This window comes from Tripterygium wilfordii, chromosome 11, assembly GCF_013401445.1.
Source record: "Tripterygium wilfordii isolate XIE 37 chromosome 11, ASM1340144v1, whole genome shotgun sequence".
In the NCBI taxonomy this organism is placed as follows: Eukaryota; Viridiplantae; Streptophyta; class Magnoliopsida; order Celastrales; family Celastraceae; genus Tripterygium; species Tripterygium wilfordii.
Window position 1 is genome coordinate 4,167,432 of NC_052242.1, and position 25,826 is coordinate 4,193,257.

The following is a 25,826-nucleotide window of genomic DNA, read 5'->3' on the forward strand; positions in this document are numbered from 1 at the left end:
GCAAAATCATAAAACATGCATAATATAACAAATGTATTACTCCAAATACAGACAACGAGAATTGATCACACTCCTCTCTGGTGCTGCATGCAACAAAAGTACATCAAAGACCACACACCCCTTCAGAACTCAAGGAAACCACTTAGGAAACCCACTTTATTCCCTCACTACTACTCACCTAATTTACCATCCATAGAACACCTTTATCATCATATGGATCACGTCCTCCCTCCTTCCTGACCTGTTTTCTTTTGTATTTCCTGGGTGGCTTCCTTGGTCTTCTGGCCCACATACCCTGCCATGTCCTGCATGCGCTTCTTTGCCTGATCCAGCTGCTCAGGCATTCTCCCGGTGATCTGCCGGATTTGGCTCATGAGCCACCCAAGTGCCGTTAAGCCGGTGACCCCGAAAGCCTGGGATGTCACAAAACCAGTCACAGCAAGCCCAATGGCGATGGCAGCAGGGACAAGAACTGGGCTGCAGATAATGAAAAGTGGCGTAGCCACAGCCAGCCCTATGAGAGAGCCTGTGAGTGTTAAGCCTGCTAATGCAAGGAGAGTACCACCCACAGGAAGGGAAAGCAGGACAACAAGGATCTTGCCTACTGATACACCTTGACCTTGTTGTTGTGTGAAGCCACCCCTGCCCATGGCTTGTGGGTGCACTTGGATCTGGTGTGGCTGTGGACGGTCACGATCAGCCATTGAAACACTTACCCTTGAATTTTTGTACAACAAAGTAATGGGTTTACAGTGGAATGCAGAGAGAAATGGCTTTGTTTAGACAGAAACGATGATGGTGTTTGTGTTATATAGAAAGGAAGTTGGTGTTATATTGTGACACGTTAGGGGATGACATGGAAGGTGAGGCCCTGCATGGAAAACAAGTTTCAGGGTCTCTTTTATTATTGGGAACATAACCCAAATAACACAAAAAAGAGGTGGCTTTTGACAAGGGATCCCTATTGACACATTGCTATCGTTTTTCTGCATTGTGGTGGGTTTGGGTATTTTTTTTGTGCCTTGTGTTGGTTCTGGGCGCTTTTTTACACTTCAACAAACCCATCAGAAAATTACAGTGACCAAATAATCCTTTTTTGTTTCTTATTTTATTTCATTTAATTTACAAAATTGATGTCGGATGATGAAATTGAAAAGGGTCATTGATTCAATAAAAAATTTTAAAAAAACAATAATACTATCCTTGAAGTATGGGCCATTAACGGGCCTTTGGGCTTTTCGCATGAACGGGCTTTTATCTCTTTCGTGAAAACTGAAAAGCCTTCAAGTATCAAGTTCAACAAATTAAAAGGAAAGAAAGGAAAATAAAATGGAGCTTCGAGGAGAGCAGGTAGAGAGTTAGTTGATCGTAGGGTTCTAACGGATTCGTCAGTGGAATTGCTTGATTTATCCTGTTTGACTCTGATTATGGTAAGTGATTTGGCCTATCTAATTTCAGTTCAGTTCGATCTGCAACTTCCCTTGGAATTTTATTGGTATGCACATGTTTGTCTGTTAGGGAGTCCTGTTAGTGGCGTTGGACAGGTGAATCTCTAGGAAGGGAGTTGTTTGTTCATCGTGGTAGATTATCATGTCTGGACTAGAGGAGTTGAAGAAGAAGCTCACGCCACTATTTGATGCCGAAAAGGGCTTCTCCGCTGGATCGACCTTGGACCCTAGCGACTCTTATATGGTAATAATTGAGTTTCCTTCTTAATAAGAACTCGGGTGTGTACATTTACAGTGAAATTCCACTAATGTGTTGTTTTTATCGTTTGGTTATGTGAAGCTGTCAGATGAGGGAACTGTTAACTTATTGAGCAGATCATATGGAGTGTACAACATAAATGAGCATGGATTGCAAAAATGCAGCGGCAGCGGCAGCGGCAGCAGCAGCGGCAGCGGCAATTCTTGGTCAGTAGATGAGGACCACAGTGAAAAGACTTATCGGTGTGCCTCCCATGAGATGAGGATTTTTGGTGCCATAGGCAGTGGTGCTAGCAGTGTGGTTCAAAGAGCGATTCATATTCCCACCCATAGAATTCTCGCCTTGAAGAAGATTAATATTTTTGAAAAAGTATGGATATCTTATCTCTCCTTGCTATCACTTTACATAGATCGAACAATCTGCTTATATGGGTTCTTCACAGCTTCTACTGCTAACTGCTAGTGTGTGGGTTCAAGCGTTAAGAGTGCTTCTTCATTAATTGTCAGGAAAGGCTTATGGTCTCAAATGAATAAGCCAGCACCTGGTGCAAGAGACTCTTGTAGTGCTGGCGGGGTCTCAAATTAATAAGCCCGAATCCGAGTCGGTGCTTCCTAGGATATAGGTAGCTTTAGCAGAAATTATACCTCGTAAAAGAAAATTATTTCCAGATCTTCTGCCATTTTCTTTTGCCAGGTTTCCTTCCATCAAAAAAGATGGTCTTTGCTTTGTGGGCAATGCAGTGAGTTGATTCTCTGTTTAATCCATTGAGGTTGAATTTTGGTGGCAATAGTGGCACTTGCAACTATAAGTGCTCATGCTCTTTCAAGTTAGCTTGAGAAGACAGCATTTTGAGTCTTAATTACATCAAACACTATAGTTATTTCACTCATATTATGAGCTTAGAATGAAACTTTGTTCCCTTGAAGACATCAAAGTTCAAAAGGGTTAGCTTGTAACCTACGCTTGGATGAAGTATGGTAAAAACTGGCCGCCAGCATTTTTTTTTTGAAATTATTATGGGTAAAAGATACCAAAGCCATTCTAATGTTGTCTTACAACCATGTCCTTCTTTTTCCATTTAGGAAAAAAGACAACAGCTTCTTACTGAGATACGGACACTCTGTGAGGCACCTTGCTCTCAGGGTCTTGTTGAATTCCATGGGGCATTTTATAATCCTGACTCTGGGCAAATAAGCATAGCCTTGGAATACATGGATGGTGGATCACTTGCAGATATTTTACGTGTGCAGAAAAGTATACCTGAGCCTGTGCTTTCATCTATGTTTCAAAAGCTTCTGCTTGTAAGGATATTTTCTTTTTCAGCTATTTTGTCCTCATTACAGAGGCTTTTACATTCATTTGAGACATTCTGCATCTTTATTCAGTGAAGTTGACCTTGTTATTTCTTCCTTCAAGGGACTAAGCTACTTGCATGGTGTTAGACATTTAGTTCACAGAGACATCAAACCAGCAAATCTGCTGATTAATCTCAAGGGGGAACCCAAAATAACTGATTTTGGCATAAGTGCTGGCCTTGAGAATTCAATGGCGATGGTGAGTATCAATCAATCTGTGTTTCAGTGGCTATGCTTTCGTCTCTAACAGAGTAACAGTTGTTTCTAATGTCTTCCTATATGTGAAATACAAGTGTGCTACGTTTGTTGGAACTGTCACATACATGTCGCCTGAGCGAATTCGAAATGAGAATTATTCCTATCCTGCTGACATTTGGAGCCTTGGTCTAGCTCTCTTTGAGTGTGGTACAGGTGAATTTCCGTATACAGCTAATGAGGGACCTGTCAATCTGATGTTGCAGGTAACATAACCTTTTTTTTAGTTCTATTGGATCTTATGTATCTTCTAAATTTCTAATAAAGTTGAATAGTATATTTATGTTAAACCACTTGCTCTTCATTGAAGATCTTGGACGATCCATCGCCATCACCATCTAAACTAAAATTTTCGCCGGAGTTCTGCTCATTCATTGATGCATGCCTACAGAAGGATGCAGATGCAAGGCCAACTGCTGAACAGGTAAACAAACAGATGAAATCAACCTTCTTGTGATACAAAGCAAATCTTGCTAGGATTTCTGTGAGGTACTAGAACTAAGTAGATTGGTGGATTTTAGTTAAATCGACTTTGTGAACTAAGGTAGAATAGTGTTGGTTTTCTATTAATAGGCTAAGCAACTAGCTTTTTTTTATTCAAAGAAAAACAGGGCTCGTCAAATTTTTTTGCACTCATGTTGATTCATTTCTATAGATCCTAAATGGCTTCCGCTTGGAGAAATTTGCCAATGAGAAGCTGAATCAAATACCTAAAAGACAAGATGAGCGAAAGCTATATCTGTACAAATTCCTGTCTATGGCTTCTTTTATGAATCTAGGGTGCGGAAATGTGGGGTGTTAGGGTCTGAGAGTATGGAGTATGGATTTTGGGTTGTACACGATAGACATAATTGGGTGCAGTTTAATGAACAAAAGAGAAGTTGAATTCGAAAGAAGACAGTTGCGCTATGTTTTGGAGAAATTAAGATTAATGTCCAAAGTTAAGGTTTGTGTGAAACAGTTAGGAAACAATACGCATGTTAGAGGGGCTGCAAGAGAGAACTTGTGGAAGAAAGTTTAATGTTAGAGGAACTGATTCCGAGTATTTTTCGACAGATAAATACTCCATAAGGCTACTGTAGCAAGAAAGAAAGGAAGTTAGAGAGAGAGAGAGAGGAAAATATTCTAGACATGCAAGCATCCAAACTTAGCCAAAAACTTTTTTTTTATTATCTGAAAAGCATGGAAAAAATAATTGCGGACTACAATTCTAGGACTTATATTTTTAAGAGGCAACTGCTTCTCGATATTCAATTAGTTAGTAAAGATTTTTTGACTTGAAATTGCCAACTAAAAACCAAAACTTAAAAGCTCAGTAATTGATTAAGACTTGAACAAAGACCTAATGAACCAAACTAAGATCCATTTCCAGCAAGATGGAGAATTACTTAGATTCCCATTTATAAAGATGCAAAATAGACCATAGATCATAAAATCAAAATCACACCAATAATCAAATTTGGCATGTATAGGAATTATGAACAAATTATTTGAATCTGACTGTTATTGCTTGACTGCAGCTTCTTTCACACCCATTTATTACAAAGTATGAGCATGCAAGAGTAGACTTGGCAGATTTTGTTAGAAGCGTCTTTGATCCAACACAAAGGATGAAGGATTTGGCAGATGTAAGTGCCTGGTACTCGCATGTCTTTGTGTGTATGCTTACACTCATTAACATGTTGATAGAATAAATGAAAAAGAGTATGAAAAGAGCTTTAGACCTCTGGACAGAGAAGCTGCTGCTGAAAATGAGAATTAAGAAAAGCAATCGTATTTTTTTCTGATAACACACTCAAAATGAATTTGATACCATTGCCTAGAATCTGGCTTTGTTTTGTGGGATGGTTTACATTTTGATGTTATATTGAGAAAGTCTACATAAGACTTAACACTATTCCTTGTTACATGGTAGTAAATGTTTCTGATTATGACTTTCCGTGATAGATTTAGAGTTATCTCTTACAGTGACACAGTAAATTCAGTGGTTCAATATCGTTTAGTCAGTCTAATTCTAGTCTTGATCTTTGTGTTCAATCTACCAGATGTTTGCATTTCCTCATGTGGAGAGCCTGTAGAAGATACATTGAGATGGAATCTCCATCTGTTTGGTACTTAACTAAGAAGTATAATTATTCCTCATTTCTGAATTTTGACATACATAAAGAATTGGCATGGTTTCACTTGGATTTTATCTTTTTTAATTCATACTTTTTGGATGTGACAGAAAGTTCTTAAGTTTAGCTACTGTTAGTTGACAATCTTTATCCAGTAAAATGGGTGGTACATAGAGATTGCTTAAAATTTAAACTGCTTTTGAAACATTTCTTATTAGTCCATATGTGAAATGTCTTCTAATATCACATTTGTGTGGCATGAGCAGATGTTGACGATACACTATTACTTACTTTTTGATGGAACTGATGAAATTTGGCGGCATGCAAAGACCTTATATAATGAAGGCTCAACTTTTAGGTACCATGCTATGGAATAACTATTTCCCTATTCATTTTATGAGTTGCGGCATTTGGAAATGATCAAAGAGAAGGTTGAGCAATATGAAAAAGCCACAGGACTCCATCCATGAATTAGCAGTAAAAGTTTATGCTCCTTTGCCCCGAAATTGAGAATCCTGAATCATATAAAGATCGGTCCTCCTTTGTTCAGTAAAAGCATTGTTTTAGCTATGAATAAGCATATATTTTCAAGAAGTCTTAACTGATAGAAAAAATAAATATCTCCAATGCTTAATAGTAAAAGATCATTTATTGTTTCATGTTGTGTGGCTTAATATACAATGGTTAAACATTCAACTGGATTAATGGAGTGAAGCATACTGAGATACTGATAGGATTGTCCCACATCGAAAGATGTGGGAGTTAAGGTGTTGTTTATAGGGGGAGGTATGGGCCTCCCTTAGTACCAAGGTTTTCTAGTATGGGCTGGGAGGCCTTGAGTACAGCCGGCCCATATGGGTGAGTGTCGGTTGGGCCTTGGGTGCTGAGCGTGTATGGGCGCGACTCTATCAGTGGTATCGGAGCATACGATCTTGTTGTGCCTTCAACTTGGGGCCGCACCTGTGGAGTGGCCGGCCATGGTGCTCGACCGCCGGCCATGGTGCTCGACCAACGTGGGCGTTGGTCTTGAAGGGGAGGGTATTGATAGGATTGTCCCACATCGAAAGATGTGAGAGCTAAGGTGGTGTTTATAGGGGGAGGTATGGGCCTCCCTTAGTACCCAAGGTTTTCTAGTATGGGCTGGGAGGCCTTGGGTACAGCCGGCCCATATGAGTGGGTGTCGGTTGGGCCTTGGGTGCTGAGCGTGTATGTGCGCGACTCGGCCGGCCATGGTGCTCGACCAACGTGGGCGTTGGTCTTGAAGGGGAGGGTATTGATAGGATTGTCCCACATCGAAAGATGTGAGAGCTAAGGTGTTGTTTATAGGGGGAGGTATGGGCCTCCCTTAGTACCCAAGGTTTTCTAGTATGGGCTGGGAGGCCTTGGGTACAGCCGGCCCATATGAGTGGGTGTCGGTTGGGCCATGGGTGCTGAGCGTGTATGTGCGCGACTCTATCAGATACATTTGAGAAGTTTTTTTGCAAAATTGAGAATCCTGAATCAGATGAAGATTAGTCCCCCTTTATTCAATGAAAGCATTTATTTTTAGCTATGAAGCATATATTTTCAAGAAATCTTAGTTGATAGAAGACAAAATTTTCTCCAAAGCTTCATGGTTAAAGATCATTTTATTGGCTCATGTTGTATTGCTTAATATACAATGGTCAAACATTCAACTGGATTAGGAGAGTGAAGCATACTGAGATATATTTGAGAAGTTTTTGTCAATAGCTCTCTTCTAAGAGGACTACGATGAATGATGGCGAGGATGATTTTTTATATGGTGGCTCTGGGTAGAGATAAGAAATGGACTGTGTTTTATTTCTGATTTGATGTACTTTGATTTGCAAAGATTATATGTAGACATAAACCTCTTGTATTCATTTGGCATTGTGCAATGTTCTTTCTTGTCTTCTAACAAGGTTCTACGTTCTTGCTAGTTTCTCTGGGAAACAATCTATTGGTCCAAGTGATATCTTTGCGACTATATCAAATATTAGGAGCACGCTAGCTGGTGACTGGCCTGCTGAAAAACTCGTGCATGTTGTAGAAAGACTTCAGTGTCGTGCTCATGGACAAGATGGAATTGCGATCCGTGTATCAGGATCCTTCATAGTCGGAAATCAGTTTCTTATTTGTGGAGAAGGTTTACAAGCAGAGGGCTTGCCGAACATCAAGGATCTTTCAGTAGATATTTCCAGTAAGCGGATGGGTACATTCAAGGAGCAGTTCATCATGGAACCAGGCAATCTCATTGGACGTTATGTCATAGCCAAACAAGAGCTTTACATCATGCAGTAGAACTTCTGAGGACAATAATGGCTCCTCTGAGGTGAGGTTGATGAAGATTGGTTTTTTTCTGGACTAAGGAAATTGAACTAAGCTCCCCCTCAAATAAGGACCGTCTCCCCCTTTGGCACGCATTCTACATGGCATCAGTTGTGGGATCACCTAAGTGCCTGTGAAGAATGGTATCCTGGGGATGACTGAGTAGCGCTCATATTCTGGAGAAGCTCATTTGCCATGTAATGTGTCTGCACATTCTTTCCCTTTGTACCCCTTTTTTGGAGGGTGCAATTGAACAACAAAACCAATTGCAGATGTATATTTATATTTATATAGGGATCGCATGAAACAATTGAATCGATCCTTCTCTGAGGACTCAAGTGTCATGAAAGTTATCACGAAGTTCACTATCCAAGCCCCTCTGGTAATTTACTACAGGAGAGTCAGAGACTGGAAGGGTGAATCCACTTAATTGTAGCTTAGATATGTTAGCAGTCTCTTTTGAAAGAAAGTAATCCACTATGTGTGGCAATGAAATGTAAAGCATAAGCTGTTTTGCTTTTCAAACACTTCATTTTCCGACATCTAGGTATTGTCCTTTCTGGAGTATCTATGCAGGGTTTTCTTACCCTCCCCTCATGATTTTGTCTAAAAATATTGTTATTTTCCCATCTCCTCCACTGTTAAAACCCATGACGTTATAACTAAGAAGGTTATGGGTTCTAGCAGTGGATAGGCGGGAAAATAAGAATATTTTTCAGATAAAACTGTGAGATATGAAATCCGAAGCAAACCCATAGAGGTATCCCGGAATGGACAATATTTAGATGTCGGAAATAGCATCCACAGGTGAATCTTATTCGGAATGAAGATGATGACTACCTGACGGTTGACACTGGAGGAGTAACTAAGAGATAGAGATTCGTCAAAATTAAGAAGTATATAGGTGAAGTTGCTGAAGAAGCAAGTCACTAAAAATATAATGCATCCTAACACTAAACAAACTGAACAATCTGTTTCATAAAAAATATTATCAATTTCATCAACGCATCATGAAATCGTCCAAATATCGGTGAGCAACAGACAATTTTCTTCTTCGATGCCCCTGGTGTATAGTTTCAGACCAATTTCATATTTACTCATGATGGGCCCAATTAGACATGACCCAAACACCAGCCCACCCCACTAGAGTGGGCGGCCCAAGCCTATAAAACGTCTTGGGGTTCTAACATAAACCCTAATCACCTCTTCTTTTTTACTTCTCCGCTCATCTCCGTCCTCACTCTGCTTCTATTGACATCGCTTTCCGACAACTATGGTGAAGCATTATAGACCTCCTGTAAGTAATCCAAGTTCATGTTTAGCGATTCCATAATAACGTTTTCAAATTATAATCTCCTTCTCAAATTTCTTTTGGATATTCCAGGGAAAGAAAAAGGAAGGCAACGCCGCCAGATACGTTACCAGGTCTCAAGCTGTCAAGCAGCTCCAAGTTACTCTACAACTTTTCAGGTCTGTGTCTTTGTCGCTGTCTCTACTTTCCTCTCTGCTTCTCAATCGATAGGGAAATACATATGCACACATATACGTATCTGCGTATGTATATGTATATGCAGATTGTTAGGATTAATACTGTATGTTTGTGTGATCTATAGCACGAAGTTGTTCCACTCAAGACATGGTTGTCTTCTTCTTTGAATTGCTTCTTCAGAAGTCAATACATGCCCTTAATTCACTGTCCACATTAAAAATGTTCATCCAATTGATATCATCAGCCTCTAGGCAGTCATCCAAACCTCCCGAAATGAACTGGGCAACAGAATGTAACTGGTTCTTCCAAATCAGATTTCCAGAAATGTTTCTGTTCACCTGCCAGTGGTTGTGTGTGAAATGATTGTGTATATGCATATTCTGCATAAAGTATTTAGGCTGTGATATCTTTTGTTGCATGATTATTGTTTTCTTGATTTCCAAACTGTAGGAAACTGTGCATTTACAAAGGTGTTTTTCCTCGGGAACCAAAGAAGAAGGTGAAAGGGAATCACCACACTTATTATCACGTGAAGGACATTGCATTCATTCAACATGATCCATTACTTGAGAAGTTCAGGGAAATTAGGGCATATCAAAAGAAGATAACCAAGGCAAAGGCAAAGGCTAACAAGGAACTTGCAAACATTCTACTAACTCGACAACCTAGTTATAAATTAGACCACGTCATTCGGGACAGGTTTGTAAGTTCCATAGTTACTCTTTCCGGAATTCATAATTTTACATGTGTGTGTGTGCATAGTACTATTTTGTTATTTGGTGTTGCAGGTATCCTAAGTTCATTGATTCTCTAAGAGATTTGGATGATTGTCTCACATTGGTGCACCTCTTTGCGGTGCTGCCTGCAATTGATAGGGTGAAAATTGAGGTCAAGCGTGTTCATAACTGTCGAAGGTTGGTGCTGATATGATTGTTAGATATTTGTTCAATCAGTTATTTGACTGTGCATCTATCATCTATTGTACACATCTTGATCAACTCTGGTACTACATTTTGCCAGGTTGAGTCATGAATGGCAAGCATATATAGCTCGCACTCATAAATTGAGAAAGGTTTTTGTGTCTGTTAAGGGCATATATTACCAGGTAGTCAATTTTCCATTTCACTCTTTTACCATTTGAAATCTTTAAATACTTCAAGTTAACTGTGTTGTTTGTTTACTCAACTAGTTTGTTCTGTTTAACTGTGCAGGCTGAGGTTGAGGGTCAAAAGATCACATGGTTGACTCCTCATGCATTGCAACAAGTTTTGACTGATGATGTAGACTTTGGTGTTATGTTAACATTTTTGGAGTTCTACGAGGTTGCACTTCAAAGAAATTCTTTGTTTTTCCTCTGGCTCAATGTCTCTCCCCCCAAACCTCAACTTTTTCCAAAAGGAATATTTGTTATTGACCTTTTGCCATGATGATTAACATAGCCGTCACTCAGACCAAAAATAAAAGTGAAAACACACTGATTTTAATGCCCTTAATCTCCCAACTAGTGAAATTAGTTTTAGATTTAGCCCAGCCAAGAATTTATTTATGTATCTTCTCTATTCTTGCCACCCCCCCCCCCCCCCAACACCCCCCAAACGTTAAATAAACAGTTCAGTTGATGATGCTATGTATGTGTTGTTGACTTTTTGAATTGTCTTCTGAAAATTTTCTAATTGGATGCAGACTCTCCTTGCCTTCATAAATTTTAAGCTATATCATTCTATAAATGTGAAGTATCCACCCATTCTTGATCCCCGGTTGGAATCTTTGGCTGCAGGTATGCTTTTTTGTACTGTTTTTATAGTGAAATTTCATGGTTCTTATGCGGATATTTTTATATAAAAGTTATCCAGTAACTCTCTCTCTTAAATTCTGTTACTTTTATAATCTGGGATTTCCGTTCTTGATTATTCATGGGTTTTAGCGTTTGCTGAAATATTTCAGATCTTTATGCATTGTCAAGATATTTTGATGCTAGCTCTAGAGCTTCCTTAATGGAACCTCATGTGGCTGGCTCATCTAATTTGGAGCAAGTTGACAATCAGCCAGATAGGAAACAACATGATGAGTCAGATGTAAGACTTGCCCAACTTCAGCATCAGCTGCCCTCCAATGAGCCTGGTGCACTGATGCATCTTGTTGGAGATGTCGGTGTTGACACTGATAATGATGATGATGAAGATACTAGACAGTGCAAGAACCTGTTTAAGAATATGAAATTCTTTTTGAGCCGAGAGGTGAGAATTGATGTTCACGTGAGGATATTCATCAACTGGTGCAGAAATTGCAAAATTTCATTGGCTTCTGGTCGCTTCTTTTGCACAGTTGGTGCTGGTGTTCATTTAATAAAGTTTACATGTGTAGCTGGTGAAACTGAAGTTTTTTATCGCTTATTGTTGAATTTCGTGTTAGTTGCTTGGCTATACTCCTGATCTTTGTTGTAGGATATGCTGGTGTATTTTATATTTTTATCCCACTAAGAGTTAAATCTTAAAGTGTTCACCTTATTTATCCCATTATGATTTCTATTCCGCCCCATTATCTCTATGTTGAACTTGCCCATACCATCAGTTTTCTCCCATCTTGTTTCTTTACCTTATCCTGTGTTTGCCGCATTCATTCTTTGGGCAATGTTATCTATTCATAGCGCAACTTGGTTTACCTTGGATCTTGATAATGTATTGCGTACTTGACTGAAACTCTTGCTTATCTCGTATAATAATATTGTTAACTTATAAATCCTCTTTTGCATTATGAAAGAGAATAATATGTTTAATTTTAATTGAACTGCCTTGTGGAGAGCCCCAACTTTGTTTGGGATAAAGGCTTCGATGATGATTATAATGATCCTATAGCCTTGTGGACTCTACCTCTTTACAAGGATTGTTCAAAGTTGCAATATAAATAATGCTTCAAAAATTGCTTCAGTACTAAATGAAGGAATTGCTGAGGTGGTTATATTATGTGAAAATAAAGGTTGTCAAAATTTTCTTCTCTTTGTGATATTCTGTGTGATGTTCAGGTTTGTTGCACAACTTGTTTACAACTGATAGTGGTGTCATTATTATTTTAACTATATTGATTTTTGGTTATACCAGGCTACAGTTTCTGTGGTTTTCTTTTTGTTGTGCTGTGTTCTGATTAGCTAGCATGATGGTAATGGTTAGGTCCCTCGGGAGTCATTGCTTTTTGTCATTCCTGCTTTCGGTGGTGTTGTTTCTTGGGATGGAGATGGGGCTCCATTCTCAGAAGGTGATCAGAGCATTACTTATCAGGTTTGCCATAGGAAGCATGAGAGAAATGCACCTCCTGTTTGATTTTTTTTTAATTTCTTTCCAATACCAGAATACGGAGTTCATTGTTCTTGTTCTGGTGTGCAGATTGTTGACAGGCCAACTCAGGGTCATAAATACCTTTCAAGAGAATATATTCAACCGCAGTGGGTTTATGATAGTGTAAATGCTCGTATCATATTGCCAACTGAGGCTTACACGGTGGGAAGGTATTTTTTTTTTAACTAAAATTAACCTAAAAATCTATGCCCTGCTTTGGAGTCCTATTTGCCTGCACTTTTCGGACTCTATGTTTCTTTGTGGTTTTAGTTCTTAGTTGCTACATATGTGGTTGTTACCTAGTCATATCTTGTATCCTATTGGTCTGTTTGAGTTGAATATTGGAAGTTTGGAACATCTTTTGCAGTATGTGTATGAATTGTGTTAACATCATTAACATTCCAACAGGGTTCCTCCACCTCACCTTTCACCTTTCGTTGATCATGAGGCAGAAGGTTATGTTCCTGACTATGCAGAGACTATTAAACGGCTGCAGGCTGCAGCAAAAAATGAAGTCCTTCCAATGCCTGGTGTGGGAAAAGAAGACATTGATGATCCTCAGAATTTGTTGGTTGAAGGTTATGTCAGTCGGGCAGAAGCTATTGAAGCTGCCGAGAAAAGGCAGAAGGTATGTAACTCATTAACAACTCAAACGTGGGGAGGTGGTAATCCAATAGAACAATGCATTTGAGACGACAGTGCTGCTATTTGGTTTCTTCGTTTTCCTGGTTGGTTAATTTCTGCCCCTATTGACTTTACAATTTGTGTGAATGCAGATGATGACTCTTGAGAAGCAGTATCATGATGAATTGAAAAAGGAACTTCAGGGTGTCCATGATTTATCTTCTGTCTCAAATGCAATTGAGCAAAGCCCTGGAAAGGATGCAGAGGCTGTGAAGGAAACTCTCCCTGACCTTAAACAAATTGCTGAAGATGCTGAAAATATGTCGACAATTGTGATGTCACGTAAAAAGCGGGGCTTGTACAAAGCCATGCAGGTAATATTTGTTGTACTTCGCATAATTTTTGTAGAATGTATACTTGTTTTTTTGTACAACAATACATGGAAATGAGGGATATCCTATCCGTAATTATTTATCTTTTTTCCTTTATCCAGATTGGCAAGGAACGGAAGCATTCACGTGTTAATCTTCTCAAGGAACGGAAGAAAAAGTTAGTAGAAGAAACTCAGAAGGCTAAGAATAACTAGGGACACTGAGATAAGTGGTGGTGTTAACATTTACAATTTTGTAGCATCTTTTTATTCCAGTTCACTTCCCTGCTTGCTGGAGGTTATCATTTGAGTGATCTTTGTTGAACATTGGTTTTTTTTTTTGGAGTGTGACTAGCAAAAACTTCACTGCGCTAATGTTGATTGTGTATTCAATTGTATTTATAATTCCCTTCTACTTAATTCTGATTTTTCATTTGCTTTGATATGCAATCCCTACAATGGTTTAAATCTCAGCCATCCATTGTAAATGGATGGCTGAGATTTAGGTTCCCAAATAATTCCAAGTACAAAATGGAATAAGTATGAAATGAAATGACTCTTGGTACTTTTGAACATCGGTCAAGCCCAATAAAACATTTTTGTTACTCGATCAACCCTCAGGAGAAGTAAATACAACAGGTACACTAATCAGTAAGATTAATGATGTAGCAATTAATACAAAAACAGGCAATTGGAAAGCAATAGTCATCTTTCTAATCCTCCTAGTTACCAACAAAAGAACTATACCATTTGATTTGATCACTCTCTTATTCAAAAAACAAATCTAATTGTAAGAAAATGTATCAGAGAGATTTTACTTTTTACCATGAATCCATTAATTTTATATTACTTATTAACATCCCCCGTGAACACTTTATTTGAGCATGGGGTCAGGAGTAGTGACGTGGTTGTTAATGCATGATTTTTTTATCAATTCCGACATTGTAGACATGTATATTACCAATCAGTTTATGATATGGCATCATTTTTTATTTTGTGATTTTGAAAATTAAAAAGAAAAAAGAAATATCGTTAAGCTCCTAAACTTTGCACAAATGGGTCAAGTGAGTTCCATATTTTGAAACAGTCGTAATGAGCTGCAGAAACAGCTAAAATTAGAAGAAAATAGATTTACAAACACATTGGCTTACATCAGAATCAGATTCAGGTAGATGATATCCTTAAAAATTGGTATTTATCTTGCTTGACATCAGAATTGATGAGCTCTTGATTTGCATTAAGAGTGAGACCAAATAGCCAAGAGATGGTTGCCGAATACCAACTTTATATATTAAACCAAATAGGGACCCAAATTTAAACCCAATAGAGACCCAATTTGAAACCACAAATTGTAACCCCAAACACCCCCAGTCCAAACCCAACTTGAAGTCTTAATTAGAAAACTAAAACGGAAATATTATCTACACACCACAAAAACACTATCTTTACACCACTTTTTAATTTTTTGTAGTTTACATAAATATCCCTTTATACAATCATATATTAACCCTTAAATTAAAATTTTAAAATAAATAATTTTTACATATTTAATTAGAAACTACTAAGTTTACACCATAATTCTTCAAAGGGAAAAAAAACAACAGGAGGATGTTATTTTTCTTCTGGAAGAAAAACAATACGGTCCCGTCATTTTTTTGGAAGAAAAACAACAAGGCCCTATCGTTTTTCTTCAACAACACGAACCTGTCATTTTTCTGATTGAAAAGCAACACGACCTATCTATTTCTAGAGAGAAAATCAAACCTGGTTTGCTGATTTTCGTTTCAATAGTTTTTAACACAAAATCAGCACATGGAGTACAATTATACACACCCACTAATACTATGTAACAATTATTTTACCGATCTTGTTTGATTTTTTATTTTCATAAGTAATATACATATTAGAGAGTTACAAATCAAGAGTCTTTTCCTCAACTCAATCTCTTACTGTTTGACCTTAATATTGAGCATCTTCTAGGTCGAAATTGTAAGTCGACGCTTTTTGGTCAGAAATGAACTTTGAATATGGTGTGGACAATCGGTGGCACCAATCATCTGGGTAGTGGTTAAATCGGTAAGAGAGTGTGAAGATGAATTTAGCGTTAAAGAGACAATGTGCGTGTAAACTTAACAGAATTTCTAATATTTTACACATCAAGGGTACATTGATATTTTCATTATAATTTTATGTGTAGACTTATAAGTTTTTTGTGTAAACTTTTCATGTTCAAAAAATAATGTAAAGATAGTATTTTTGTAGTGTGTAAATAAAATTTCCCCAATTAAAATCAAAAACCCATAACCGAAAATCAAAGATGAAAACCAATTAAACCATAAAATAAACCTTAAATAGGCAACGCCACAATAAAGAGTTTTTTTGGCTTTGTTTTAAAGACATGTCATTTACACTTAACATTCTTCTTCTTTTTTTTTTTAAAAAAAAATTGTCATGTAACATATTTGAGTCCATATAAACAATATTTTAAAATCTATTTTGATGAAGAAGTAACGGAGACCAATCTTCAAACTAAGGAGTTTGTTTAGTTCAAAACAAATTATAGGAGCTTTATCAACCTATTTTCGAATGTACATGGGTCATTTCCATACTTATTCCAATACCAAATACCTTCAGCCCACGTCTTCTCTCTTTCTTCACTCCTCCCTTGTGTCGGACTCCAGAGGAGAAGGGTGGGGCAGGGCAAGGTGGGAGGGAGAACTCAGGATCATTAGTATTACAACCCACCATAATCAAGAAGATGCAGGGCAATTCAGTCATTTTGATCAAATGTAAAATGAAGGCGCCAATAAAATTAATTATTATTAACAAATAAAAGATGATAAGATAAGAGCCACAGCCCCCGCCTTTCTCGGGCTAAATTTTTATTCCTCAACTTGGCGGGAAACACAAAGTAGTAATTGAAATTTAGGGTTTTTATTTCCCGCCAAAAACATGAAGGAAAGAAAGAAAAAAAAAAAAAAAGACGGGCAACCCGGGCAGAGAGAGAGAGAGAGAGAGAGAGAGAGGCCCAAGTGGCTGAAACCGCGTTAAGACCAAAGTCAGCTTGAGATTGGGCCAAAAGAGGAACAAAAAGTCGATGATTGAATGATAATATTCTCTCTCTCTCTCTCTGTCTGAAAAATCAATTGAATTGTGTGTTTTTGTGTCTTAGGATTCCGTCAAGGAGGCCCATGTGTGCATGTCTACCCTATCTTTCATGGCATTGGATTCCCTTTTCTTTCCTTTTTTTTTTATTACTTTGATTCTCCATTAGTCCTCCAACCCTCAATTATATCCCATTTACATATTTTTATATCCCATTTACATATATATAATATATGTATTTGTACATTAATTAATGTCATTAAATTACTACATGAAATACTTTTGCTATAACAGCTAACTGTAGATTTCAGTAATTTGATCTTACATAATTGTTTCTCGATCATCAAATGATGGCTCACCTCCAAGAGCTGACATGACATTGGTGACATGGCATGACATTAAAAAGTCGAAAGAAATTATTTTTTAAACTTAATTGGACAGTGACAATTATTATTAATTGCTAACAAATTCCTCACTGAATAATTGTATTGTACGTTGAAATAACACTTTCTTCTATCAGAAGCCTAGAAGATTCTCCATTTGAACTTATTTTCAACAGAGCAGTAATGTTACACCCGCATGAGCAAAAGTTGACCATGCATTGTCTGAATTGAATGTCATTTTCCAAAGCACGTATCAAATGTCAAATAACTTCGTCAGCACCAATTAGGACACCGGTATGAATCAAACTCATAAGTCATAAATCATACATACCACCTTCTTTTTATTTTTTTTTTAATGTCAAGTTGGAACGACTGCTTGATTGAGATGAGCTACCAATTCACCGAAAAAAGATTATGTATGATTAGATTAGCGTCCAAAATGTAACATTTGAACAATTAGTGATTGAGTTGTCATGAGAATTATCTTTCAAAGATAAAAAAAAAATTAACATTTTCTTGCAAGTAATGAGGTGTAATTGTGGTGAGTTAAACTTAGATACTCGTATGAGAATGATTATTCGTCATCAACCAACTCGATCATCTTTGGGTGGCTAACCAATAACTCCATAGCCTATGAAAAAAGCCATTTACCTTAAAACTTAAATGTAAATCTTTATAATTTAACTATTAGTCCTATCTAGTAGTTTATATATATTAATCTGGTATATGGTATATGATATATGATATATATGTGTGTGTGTGTATATATATATATATATAAGTGTGCATTTGATCATGACAAGGACAAGCACAAGTCATTCAACTGGATCTATCTATTGCTTCTCACTTCCTCAATTTGATAAGGACTAATTTTGTACTACCTTGAACCCCATCATGCATCAAAGACCCACAACAATCAACCAGAGCATAATTTTATACTAACAATTTCCCTACTAACTTAAGGACATGTATATATATATTAACTTTGGGAATTGAAGTATGCATCTTGTGCAGAGTTATGGAATTATATCGTCCTTGGATCTCAATCTGTATACTTGCAAGATGTAGGCTACGCTTCAAAAGAGCTTTGTTAGGAGGGGAGAGTTTTTGAGCGGACGGTGAATGTCTTAAGTTTTTCGTTTTAAACAAAGACGTTCAGTCTATTTATCATTGTGGGGTACACTCATTTTGTTGAATTTAGTAAACATATTAGACATCTGTGATTAGAACTGCATAACAATGCAAGGAAATCTAATATTGCAGGGCCCTTAGCTCAATTTTAGTGCATTTCAACAGAAATTTAACCTAATTTTTGTTGAAAGACTCTCGAACTCAAATGCTCCCTTCTCTAATACTCGCAAACCTCCTTGACAAGTGTATAAAGTAAAAGTATCAGACTAAAATTATATTACCGAAAGGAAAAGAAAAAAAGAAAGAAAGAAATTTAAGCAAAAATTATATATGTTGTTCCCCGAGCAGCAGCAAGAGCCAATTCAAAATTGTCCAAAGAAGAACAATTTATATGAATAAACAACCTGCTTCATTTGGCAATATGTGCAATTATATGGTGAACACCAACTCTTATTTAATCTAAAGTGATCACAATCTGACAAAGCATGGCCTAAATATTTGTGAACAACTTCACCAATTATGTATAGTTTGCTTTCTTAATAGATTCCAATCCCTAGAAAGCAACAAACAACCCACTCTTTAATTTGCAAAGAACTAAGAACCAATGAACCATACATAGGTATGGTAAAGCTTCTCTTTATCAATCATCTTTTAAACAAATCCATGAATTCTGCAAACCAATTAATCTTGTATTCTCTTCATAAACAATTGGGGTATGTTTGGTAAGGTAAACATGCATGTATATATCATGCCTATATAACATCTTAAAAACATTCATAATGTGTAGAAAAATGTCTTTGTCACAAGTGCTGCAAACACATTTAGGTTTGAAAGTGAAACCAAACAAACAAGTTCTCTTTCAAACCCCACATAGGATTCTAACCCTATCAAACCCATAATTGTTTGTCATTTTACAATCAGTCTTGTGGGACATATACAAAAGAAGATTAAAGAATAAATCTTCTTTTAACTCTTAGAGTGTGTTTGGATTGAGGGATTTGAGAAAGAAAAGAGAAGGGAAATGAAGTTTTCTTCCAATTCCCTTATTTGGATAATTAAAAAAAAAAAATTGATGGACATTTGAAGAGAATTGAGGTCAAAATTTTATTAAACTTTTGTCAAAATACTCCATCTCCAAAATATGGTCATTTGGAAAGAAGTGATGAATAATTAAATTATTTATAAGTTAAAAAACTTATTTTACCTTTATACATAATAATTAAACATAGAAAATAAAAAATACTAAATTAAACCAATTTTCCTTTCTTTTTTATTATCTCTTCTCTTCTCTCTCTTCCATTTTCCTCTCTTCCCTTCCCTTCCCTTCAAATCCCTCAATCCAAATACACTATTAATGTTTATGTTTGTACTTCTATGTATATCTATATATACATAGATGTGTGTGTGGTCATAGTTGAAGCATCCATGCAGCATCTCAACCAGGAAAAGATGTACTTTTTTTCCTCTTTTTATTTGAATTCGTTGGGATCATACTTTGCAAACCTAACCCATGTACTACCCCACACGTGTTTTGCTTTTTCAAGAGTTGAATAATAAATAAAGATTGAAAAAATTCTATCTTTTAAAATTTTTTATTTGGTCAAAAATATTTTCTCACCTAATTAGTTATAGGGAATAGAGAGAGTGATATGAATGATTGGTTTAGGCAAGCAGACCAAATTTTGCTTGTATTCGGCTCTGACAAATACCATTGGATTTGACATGAACCAAATTCCCACCCAATAATCGAACTCTTCATGACATCAATATTGTGTCACAATTAAGGAGAAAAAAAAAAAACCCTTAAAATCTTCAAGACTTGAGCAAAACATTGAACGATAATGCAAATCATCAATTTCAGTTCATTGTAGTGCAAACAGTACATTAGGAAATTAATTAACCAACAAACTTGAGCTAAAACTAGGCTAATACCATTTTCATAGATATACTACTATTTGTACACAATCGACTCTTCTATTCTAATGAACAAAAAAAACCCCTAAAATTCTACTTCTTTCTAGTCTTTACTACTAAACTTATCTAAAACACAGAGAAGGAGATGCTAAGACTAACTAAAATTAAGACAAAATATATCTTAACCAAACAAGAAACCTTAAACTTAATTTGTTTTCTCAACATGGAACTTGAAAACCGACTCCAAATCAGGTGGAGTGAAGAAGTCTCTGGCATCAAAATTGCATCTTGAAGTAGGTCTTCGCTTTCTCGGGGCAGGTGGGCATGGTATTTTCTCTGGTATTCTTGCTTCTTTAGCTGTTGGAGTTGTCGAACAGGCCTCTTCGGTGTTGTCGTCGTCTTCGGTCTCTTTGCCTCTTGATTTTGTGTTGATTGGCTTCAAGGAAGTCCTAATCGTGATTCCGGCGATAACCCATTTCTTGGCTTCCGATTCTAATCCGGAATCCGCTTGTGATTTCTTTGAAAACCCCATATCTGAAGAAAATGAAAGAAAAGAAACCTCAAAGCAGTACAAGAACAGAGTGAACCAGAGCGAATGAAAAGATGGGTTTTTTATTCAAGAATCGGAACAACTGATGGAATAAGAGAAAAGAGTTTATTCTGAAGTGAAGATGAAGCCAAACGAAGCAAGCCAATACTACTTTCCCTCAATCAAAAATCGGCAACAAAAGATTACCGATTATGCTCTAAGAATCAGAACAAATCAAGAAAGCTAGTAAGTATCGCAGACGCTAGAGAGAGAGAGAGAGAATGAGAAGTAATTTTTGTTGAAAAATAAGAAAGAGTTTGTGAAAGAGAAGTATAGAATATATATATTTGACTGGGGAAAAGAGATACAAAGAGAGTTTTAGTGCCCGGAATAGTACGGGCAGCCGAAATCGAGTGCAAGGAAAATTGGCGCCAAAAATATGTGGTTTAATCGGCAACGGCTCTTTTTCCCGCTATTTAGTTTTTTAATGATTTTACTATTTTGACCCTTTTTGTATTTAGTAATTATCTTCTGGGGGGAGACTGACACCGCCACGCCAATACCTGCCAGTCAGAGCACAATCAACGGCATTTACTTGAACATTGAGGACGACGTCGTTTGGCTTATGTAAGAAAACGCGCTTTGACTGAATCCTATGCTGGTATGCTGTACACCGTCAGGCCAATAAAACTGAAGCCCATAAAAAAAGCTTTTTTTAAAAAAATATAAAAAAAAATCAATAAGAATAATAGTAAAATAAAAAGAACACCAAAAATTAAACTTTGTAAAAAATACTTCAATTATATATTTTTTTTCTATATCTATAGAGCACTAGAAAAGAAATTATATGAGTGTGTGTGGATTGCATTGTGTATGTGAGTTGAAGGATACGTATGTGGTGCATGTGTGAGCTTCTATTGTCAGATAAAAAATAAAAAAATTATTTATTTTAAAATACCACTGAAAAATATGTTTTTCGTTGGAAATTTGGAATCAAATATTAAACACACATATACCTAACTCAATCAATTGTCAACTGAGCCACTAGATTTTTGGAACAATACCCTTCATTTCATTTGCATAAGGCTGTCCATATAGCACAAAAAGTGAATTTTAACCAATAGACAACAACCTCTAAAATCCAATTTTTTACCACAAAAACTGGAATATGATTCCAAAAACTTCTCCTTTTGGAGTTTCTGGAGATTATTTTGAACACCAAATGATCAATGAGAAACTTAACAATTGTTTTTCCATTTATCATTTTTGAAGCAGTAGCAGTTCTATGAAATAGTTTGTGCATTCCCAGTCAAAAGAAGCATAATTCAAATAGGAAGAATCCGAAACTACACAATCTAAAGAAGTTGGTCCACAATAACAAAAAAAAATAAAATCTAAAGAAGTTGTTGCAAAATTGCTAATCAGTCCGCGAAAAGAAAGAAAAAAAAAACATTCGACTGGCATTGAACTCTATAAGCTGGATCAATCAAAAGATAATCAAAACACAAATTAAACATATAATCTCTGTTCACAATGCATAACTAAATATAATCCCACCAATTAGTTTCCAAGACACAATTCCAGCACGTAGCATAACATAAAAAAAAAAAACCCCGCCACTAGCCCTTCTAATTAACTTCCATACTATTGTCTCGAAATATAGCGCGATCATTCGAAATCTTCACCTCACTGGTAACCTCAGTGCATAATTAAAAGATAATCTCAGTTCATAATGCATAATTAAATATAATCCAACACAGTGCAGAGTGGCTTAGTTTTGTCATCATATTCTGGTGCCGGATAACATCAAAAATAACCATCACAACCCTAACAGCTTCCATACTATGTCGCCAAATATGTTGTGATCATTGAATTGAGTGCACCTCACAAGTGTCAAGAATTTCCATTATCTATGATCAGAAAGTAGAAAATAACCAACCATGACACTACAGATGGGTCTTGATAGTCAGAAAGAGGATGTTAAATGACCTCTCACAAAAACTCTCATGTGATGTCTGCAGCCAGAAGCTCTTTGATCTGTATATATGCTAAGAGTGCAAAACACACAAAGGCATGAACAAAATATATGGATATCTATAAAATAGATTGCATAATCAACAGCCTCCTATAATCGTTATTGTCTTTTCTCACAATGAGTAATGTATCAGGGAAGGAGAAATTTCTAACTAAAACGAATTTTATCCAGAAGAACAAAGGGTTACTTCAAATAATGCTCTCCAACGTTAAGACACCTGAATTTAACTAAAGTGAAACTACAACACATAATAAATTAACCAAAAAAATAATTCTAATTATCCACTTCAACCTTAAGTTATAACCAATTGCTCTAATATACCAAAAAGATAATACAGCGTCACTAATAAAAGGATCAAATATATAGGTTATGCATTAAGGATACATTGATAACAGGAGGCTGCAGCAAAATATATTATCAATAAAAAATGAAAGGTTTCAATATGCAACGGATATACATAACCTAGTTGTAGCAATAGCTGCTGCTGGACTTATGTTGAGAGCATATAATCATTTTATCTCCCTCTTCTCCTCATGTGGCTAGTCCATACATAATTACTCAAAAGCCAAACTGGTCAGTACGAGTACATAACCAATCATTAAACTGAATCTTCTATTCAGTACGGAGAGAGCATAGACCAAAAGGGGGGTGGCCAAGTTGAACAAGTGAATTCTGGAAAGCAAGGGAATGGTTCAATTTTTCCATTCGTCATGTCATAGGCTCCCAAGTCGTGGCCCCCATACAAGTGCTTGCTTGTACCCTTGATGTAGGCTACATAGCCATTGACACAGTCATCTGTGAAATAAATGTAATTGGCTTTGCATTCAGGGAAATCGTTAGCGGAAAGAGACAATGCAAAATTATTGCCCACAAAAAACATACGATCCCTGAGATCGGCGACCTCGACCCAAGTCAGGCTCTCTTCGTCCAACTTAAAAACCATGAACTTCTTTGTTCTGCGATAATGCCTCTCTCCGAAACAGCATTCTTTTGTCCTAGAAACCAACAATAGTTCCTCTCCTGAAACTACTAAGTAACTTCTATCTCCAATAATAAGCCGTGTGGTCAATATTCTCTTTACCTCAGGGATCGGACCCCCCAAATCACATTCTATAAGCCTTCCACTGTAGTCTACAGCATACAAATTTCCCTTCCAGTAAACCACATCTTCGAAAATGAGTTTTGCATCATCTTGATGTACTAAAGTCCAATTGTCATCTCCCTCTCTACAAAAGGCTAAATGTTCCAAATCACCATAGATAGCGAGGACCATGTAATCCCTAGTAACAGAAGGATTCCCAGTTAAGGCCACCTTGTTGAGGAATCGGCTTTGCATGAGTTTCCCGCTATATATATGGGACCGATCAAGCACATGGGGTCGATAACAATATTTTTCATCACCATCATCCGAAACAAGAAAATCCTCAACCTGAGGAAAAGTTGTAATCGGTGGGAGTGGAATCCGAGACCCTGTGAGGGGATTCAGCAGAAACACATCAGGGCTTTTATCCACCATTACCATCCAGCCATGAGATGAACCGCAGCATCGCCTCTCGCGAAGCTCAGGCAGCTCAATATGGTGAAGCTTCCTTTCAGTGAAACTATAAAAGCGACAAGTATTGCTATTTTCAGCAGGTGGCAGAGCCAGCCATGGAAGTTGGTTGTGTGGATGACGTGGGAAACGCTCTATTAACAATCGCCATGGCTTGCATACAGCTTGGACACGGACATAATCTTCTATTCTAAGGCGATTTGCAATCGCTTCAAGCAAGTCGGAGTTCAGACTGGACCAATCAGCCTCCATTAATAAACACAATATTCAAGTCTCACTGAAGGTGAAAACCAGAATTAGCGCTTAATCTTCAAAAGTCCCCTTGAAGAGCAGATCAAGATATACAGAAACAGCAAGCAAGCTTATGAATTCCAATCCCTAATCTATCAAAAAGATGAATATCTTATTCAACTCAGACGCATTGAGGAGAAACAATTTCAGCAACACAAATTCAAATCGACAACTATAACTGAAGAATCGGAGTGGAAAAGAATCGTTACCGTCGACCCATCAGAGACTGCTGGCCAAAATACTCGACACAAGACCTCTTCAATTTGAATCCGCGACAAGTATCGTCTTATTTTCCGCCGGAATTTGCTGTTGAGTTCGAAACTCAAAAGCAGTCGGAAACCCAACTCCACTTCACGTTCGTGCGAAACGGAGACGGAGAGTCGTCGAGTACTGATAAAACTTGATCTAAACGGGATGTAAACAACAAGACCGAGAGTTTGTGAGGATAAATTATTGTTTTTTGTTAATTTGTTTGATTAATATACTTAAAAGCTCTACCGCCTATTTATAGCCAAATTAACATTCTTCTACAGTTCTACCTGGACTCAAAATACAATCAAACTAAAGGAAAGATATTTAATAAGGAAAACTAACTATCACAAAGTTGTTAATCAAAGAGAATTCTTCTTGCTTGGCAATTCCAAATTCTACTGACCTGGACAAGCTATTAGAACGTTCCATTACGACGGCCTAAGTCTTCATCAAGAACTGAAATCTATAATATGTGATTCTGTAACCCAACTCATTATGGGTTATCTAATTTGAAATAGAGATGGAAATTGGAGGTCGAAAACTACTTGATAGTTTTGTTTTTCTCTAATTTAATACACATGATAGGAGATGTGTATCTCTCTGGCATATGAATTAAGACTATATAAACAGCTCTTGACCAAACATGTAACTTGAAAATAAACGGTTAATTATGAAGGCTCTCTCATCGACACTTTATTCGTATAATTACAATGTATTTATGTTGTTGATTGTCATTGTTGTTCTAGTGATGCGTATCGTGTTAGAATTCTCAGAAGAAAAAATCTCTAAGTTGATCCAAACTTTCTCCATCGTAAATTTTACGTAGTGTTAATGTTTATGATGTAATTACTTAATATTATAGCTAATTATCAATCTATCTATTACATCAATGTATTACTGAAGCTCAGAGAAAAAAATTGATGATTTCTCTGGTACCACATCAACATTTTTAGCACCATAATTTCATTACCTTAACAAGGCTATTATTAAATTGTGTGTTTTTCTTGGCCCAAATAAATTTATTGCTACATTGATTGACATACAAATTTGATGTAAA

The 25,826-nt window shown here is 36.8% G+C and overlaps 5 protein-coding genes across 6 annotated transcripts; 2 read left to right on the plus strand and 3 right to left on the minus strand.

The window, feature by feature from the left end:
• Nucleotides 1-6: 6 nt before the first annotated feature.
• Nucleotides 7-864, minus strand: LOC120009447 (oleosin 18.2 kDa-like). The gene has a single exon (XM_038860058.1). It carries the CDS (start codon nucleotides 702-704, stop codon nucleotides 219-221), a length of 486 nt encoding a protein of 161 aa, XP_038715986.1. The 5' UTR covers nucleotides 705-864; the 3' UTR covers nucleotides 7-218.
• A 434-nt stretch (nucleotides 865-1,298) lies between these two features.
• Nucleotides 1,299-8,266, plus strand: LOC120009445 (mitogen-activated protein kinase kinase 3). The gene is made up of 10 exons (XM_038860053.1): nucleotides 1,299-1,430; nucleotides 1,519-1,692; nucleotides 1,789-2,076; nucleotides 2,790-3,008; nucleotides 3,124-3,261; nucleotides 3,356-3,523; nucleotides 3,628-3,741; nucleotides 4,838-4,945; nucleotides 5,701-5,792; nucleotides 7,375-8,266. The coding sequence occupies exons 2-10, from the start codon at nucleotides 1,591-1,593 to the stop codon at nucleotides 7,733-7,735; spliced, it is 1,590 nt and encodes a 529-aa protein (XP_038715981.1). The 5' UTR covers nucleotides 1,299-1,430; nucleotides 1,519-1,590; the 3' UTR covers nucleotides 7,736-8,266.
• A 673-nt stretch (nucleotides 8,267-8,939) lies between these two features.
• Nucleotides 8,940-13,997, plus strand: LOC120009900 (pescadillo homolog). Its single transcript, XM_038860630.1, has 13 exons — nucleotides 8,940-9,059; nucleotides 9,147-9,232; nucleotides 9,702-9,950; nucleotides 10,040-10,165; nucleotides 10,272-10,356; nucleotides 10,463-10,573; nucleotides 10,935-11,028; nucleotides 11,196-11,488; nucleotides 12,419-12,526; nucleotides 12,632-12,753; nucleotides 12,992-13,211; nucleotides 13,360-13,581; nucleotides 13,701-13,997. Exons 1-13 carry the CDS (start codon nucleotides 9,036-9,038, stop codon nucleotides 13,791-13,793), a joined length of 1,833 nt encoding a protein of 610 aa, XP_038716558.1. The 5' UTR covers nucleotides 8,940-9,035; the 3' UTR covers nucleotides 13,794-13,997.
• Nucleotides 13,998-20,027: 6,030 nt separating this feature from the next.
• Nucleotides 20,028-20,972, minus strand: LOC120009626 (cyclin-dependent protein kinase inhibitor SMR6-like). The gene has a single exon (XM_038860279.1). It carries the CDS (start codon nucleotides 20,640-20,642, stop codon nucleotides 20,316-20,318), a length of 327 nt encoding a protein of 108 aa, XP_038716207.1. The 5' UTR covers nucleotides 20,643-20,972; the 3' UTR covers nucleotides 20,028-20,315.
• Nucleotides 20,973-22,868: 1,896 nt separating this feature from the next.
• Nucleotides 22,869-24,992, minus strand: LOC120009950 (F-box protein SKIP23-like). 2 transcript variants are annotated; one of them, XM_038860687.1, is made up of 2 exons: nucleotides 24,727-24,992; nucleotides 22,869-24,503 (listed from the first exon to the last, which is right to left on the minus strand). In XM_038860687.1, exon 2 carries the CDS (start codon nucleotides 24,476-24,478, stop codon nucleotides 23,291-23,293), a length of 1,188 nt encoding a protein of 395 aa, XP_038716615.1. In that variant the 5' UTR covers nucleotides 24,479-24,503; nucleotides 24,727-24,992; the 3' UTR covers nucleotides 22,869-23,290. The 2 variants fall into 2 exon arrangements, with proteins under 2 accessions (XP_038716615.1, XP_038716614.1); XM_038860686.1 differs by having other exon boundaries at nucleotides 22,869-24,609.
• Nucleotides 24,993-25,826: the final 834 nt, after the last annotated feature.

Excerpts from the sequence above, each read along its gene's own strand:
- LOC120009447 (XM_038860058.1), bottom strand. The coding sequence starts at position 704 with ATGGCTGATCGTGACCGTCCACAGCCACACCAGATCCAAGTGCACCCA.
- LOC120009445 (XM_038860053.1), top strand. The coding sequence starts at position 1,591 with ATGTCTGGACTAGAGGAGTTGAAGAAGAAGCTCACGCCACTATTTGAT. Across the intron at positions 3,742-4,837 it reads CAAGGCCAACTGCTGAACAG|CTTCTTTCACACCCATTTAT; the intron begins GTAAACAAACAG and ends GCTTGACTGCAG. Across the intron at positions 4,946-5,700 it reads GGATGAAGGATTTGGCAGAT|ATGTTGACGATACACTATTA; the intron begins GTAAGTGCCTGG and ends TGGCATGAGCAG.
- LOC120009900 (XM_038860630.1), top strand. The coding sequence starts at position 9,036 with ATGGTGAAGCATTATAGACCTCCT. Across the intron at positions 10,166-10,271 it reads CGTGTTCATAACTGTCGAAG|GTTGAGTCATGAATGGCAAG; the intron begins GTTGGTGCTGAT and ends ACATTTTGCCAG. Across the intron at positions 11,489-12,418 it reads AATTCTTTTTGAGCCGAGAG|GTCCCTCGGGAGTCATTGCT; the intron begins GTGAGAATTGAT and ends GGTAATGGTTAG.
- LOC120009626 (XM_038860279.1), bottom strand. The coding sequence starts at position 20,642 with ATGGGGTTTTCAAAGAAATCACAAGCGGATTCCGGATTAGAATCGGAA.
- LOC120009950 (XM_038860687.1), bottom strand. The coding sequence starts at position 24,478 with ATGGAGGCTGATTGGTCCAGTCTGAACTCCGACTTGCTTGAAGCGATT.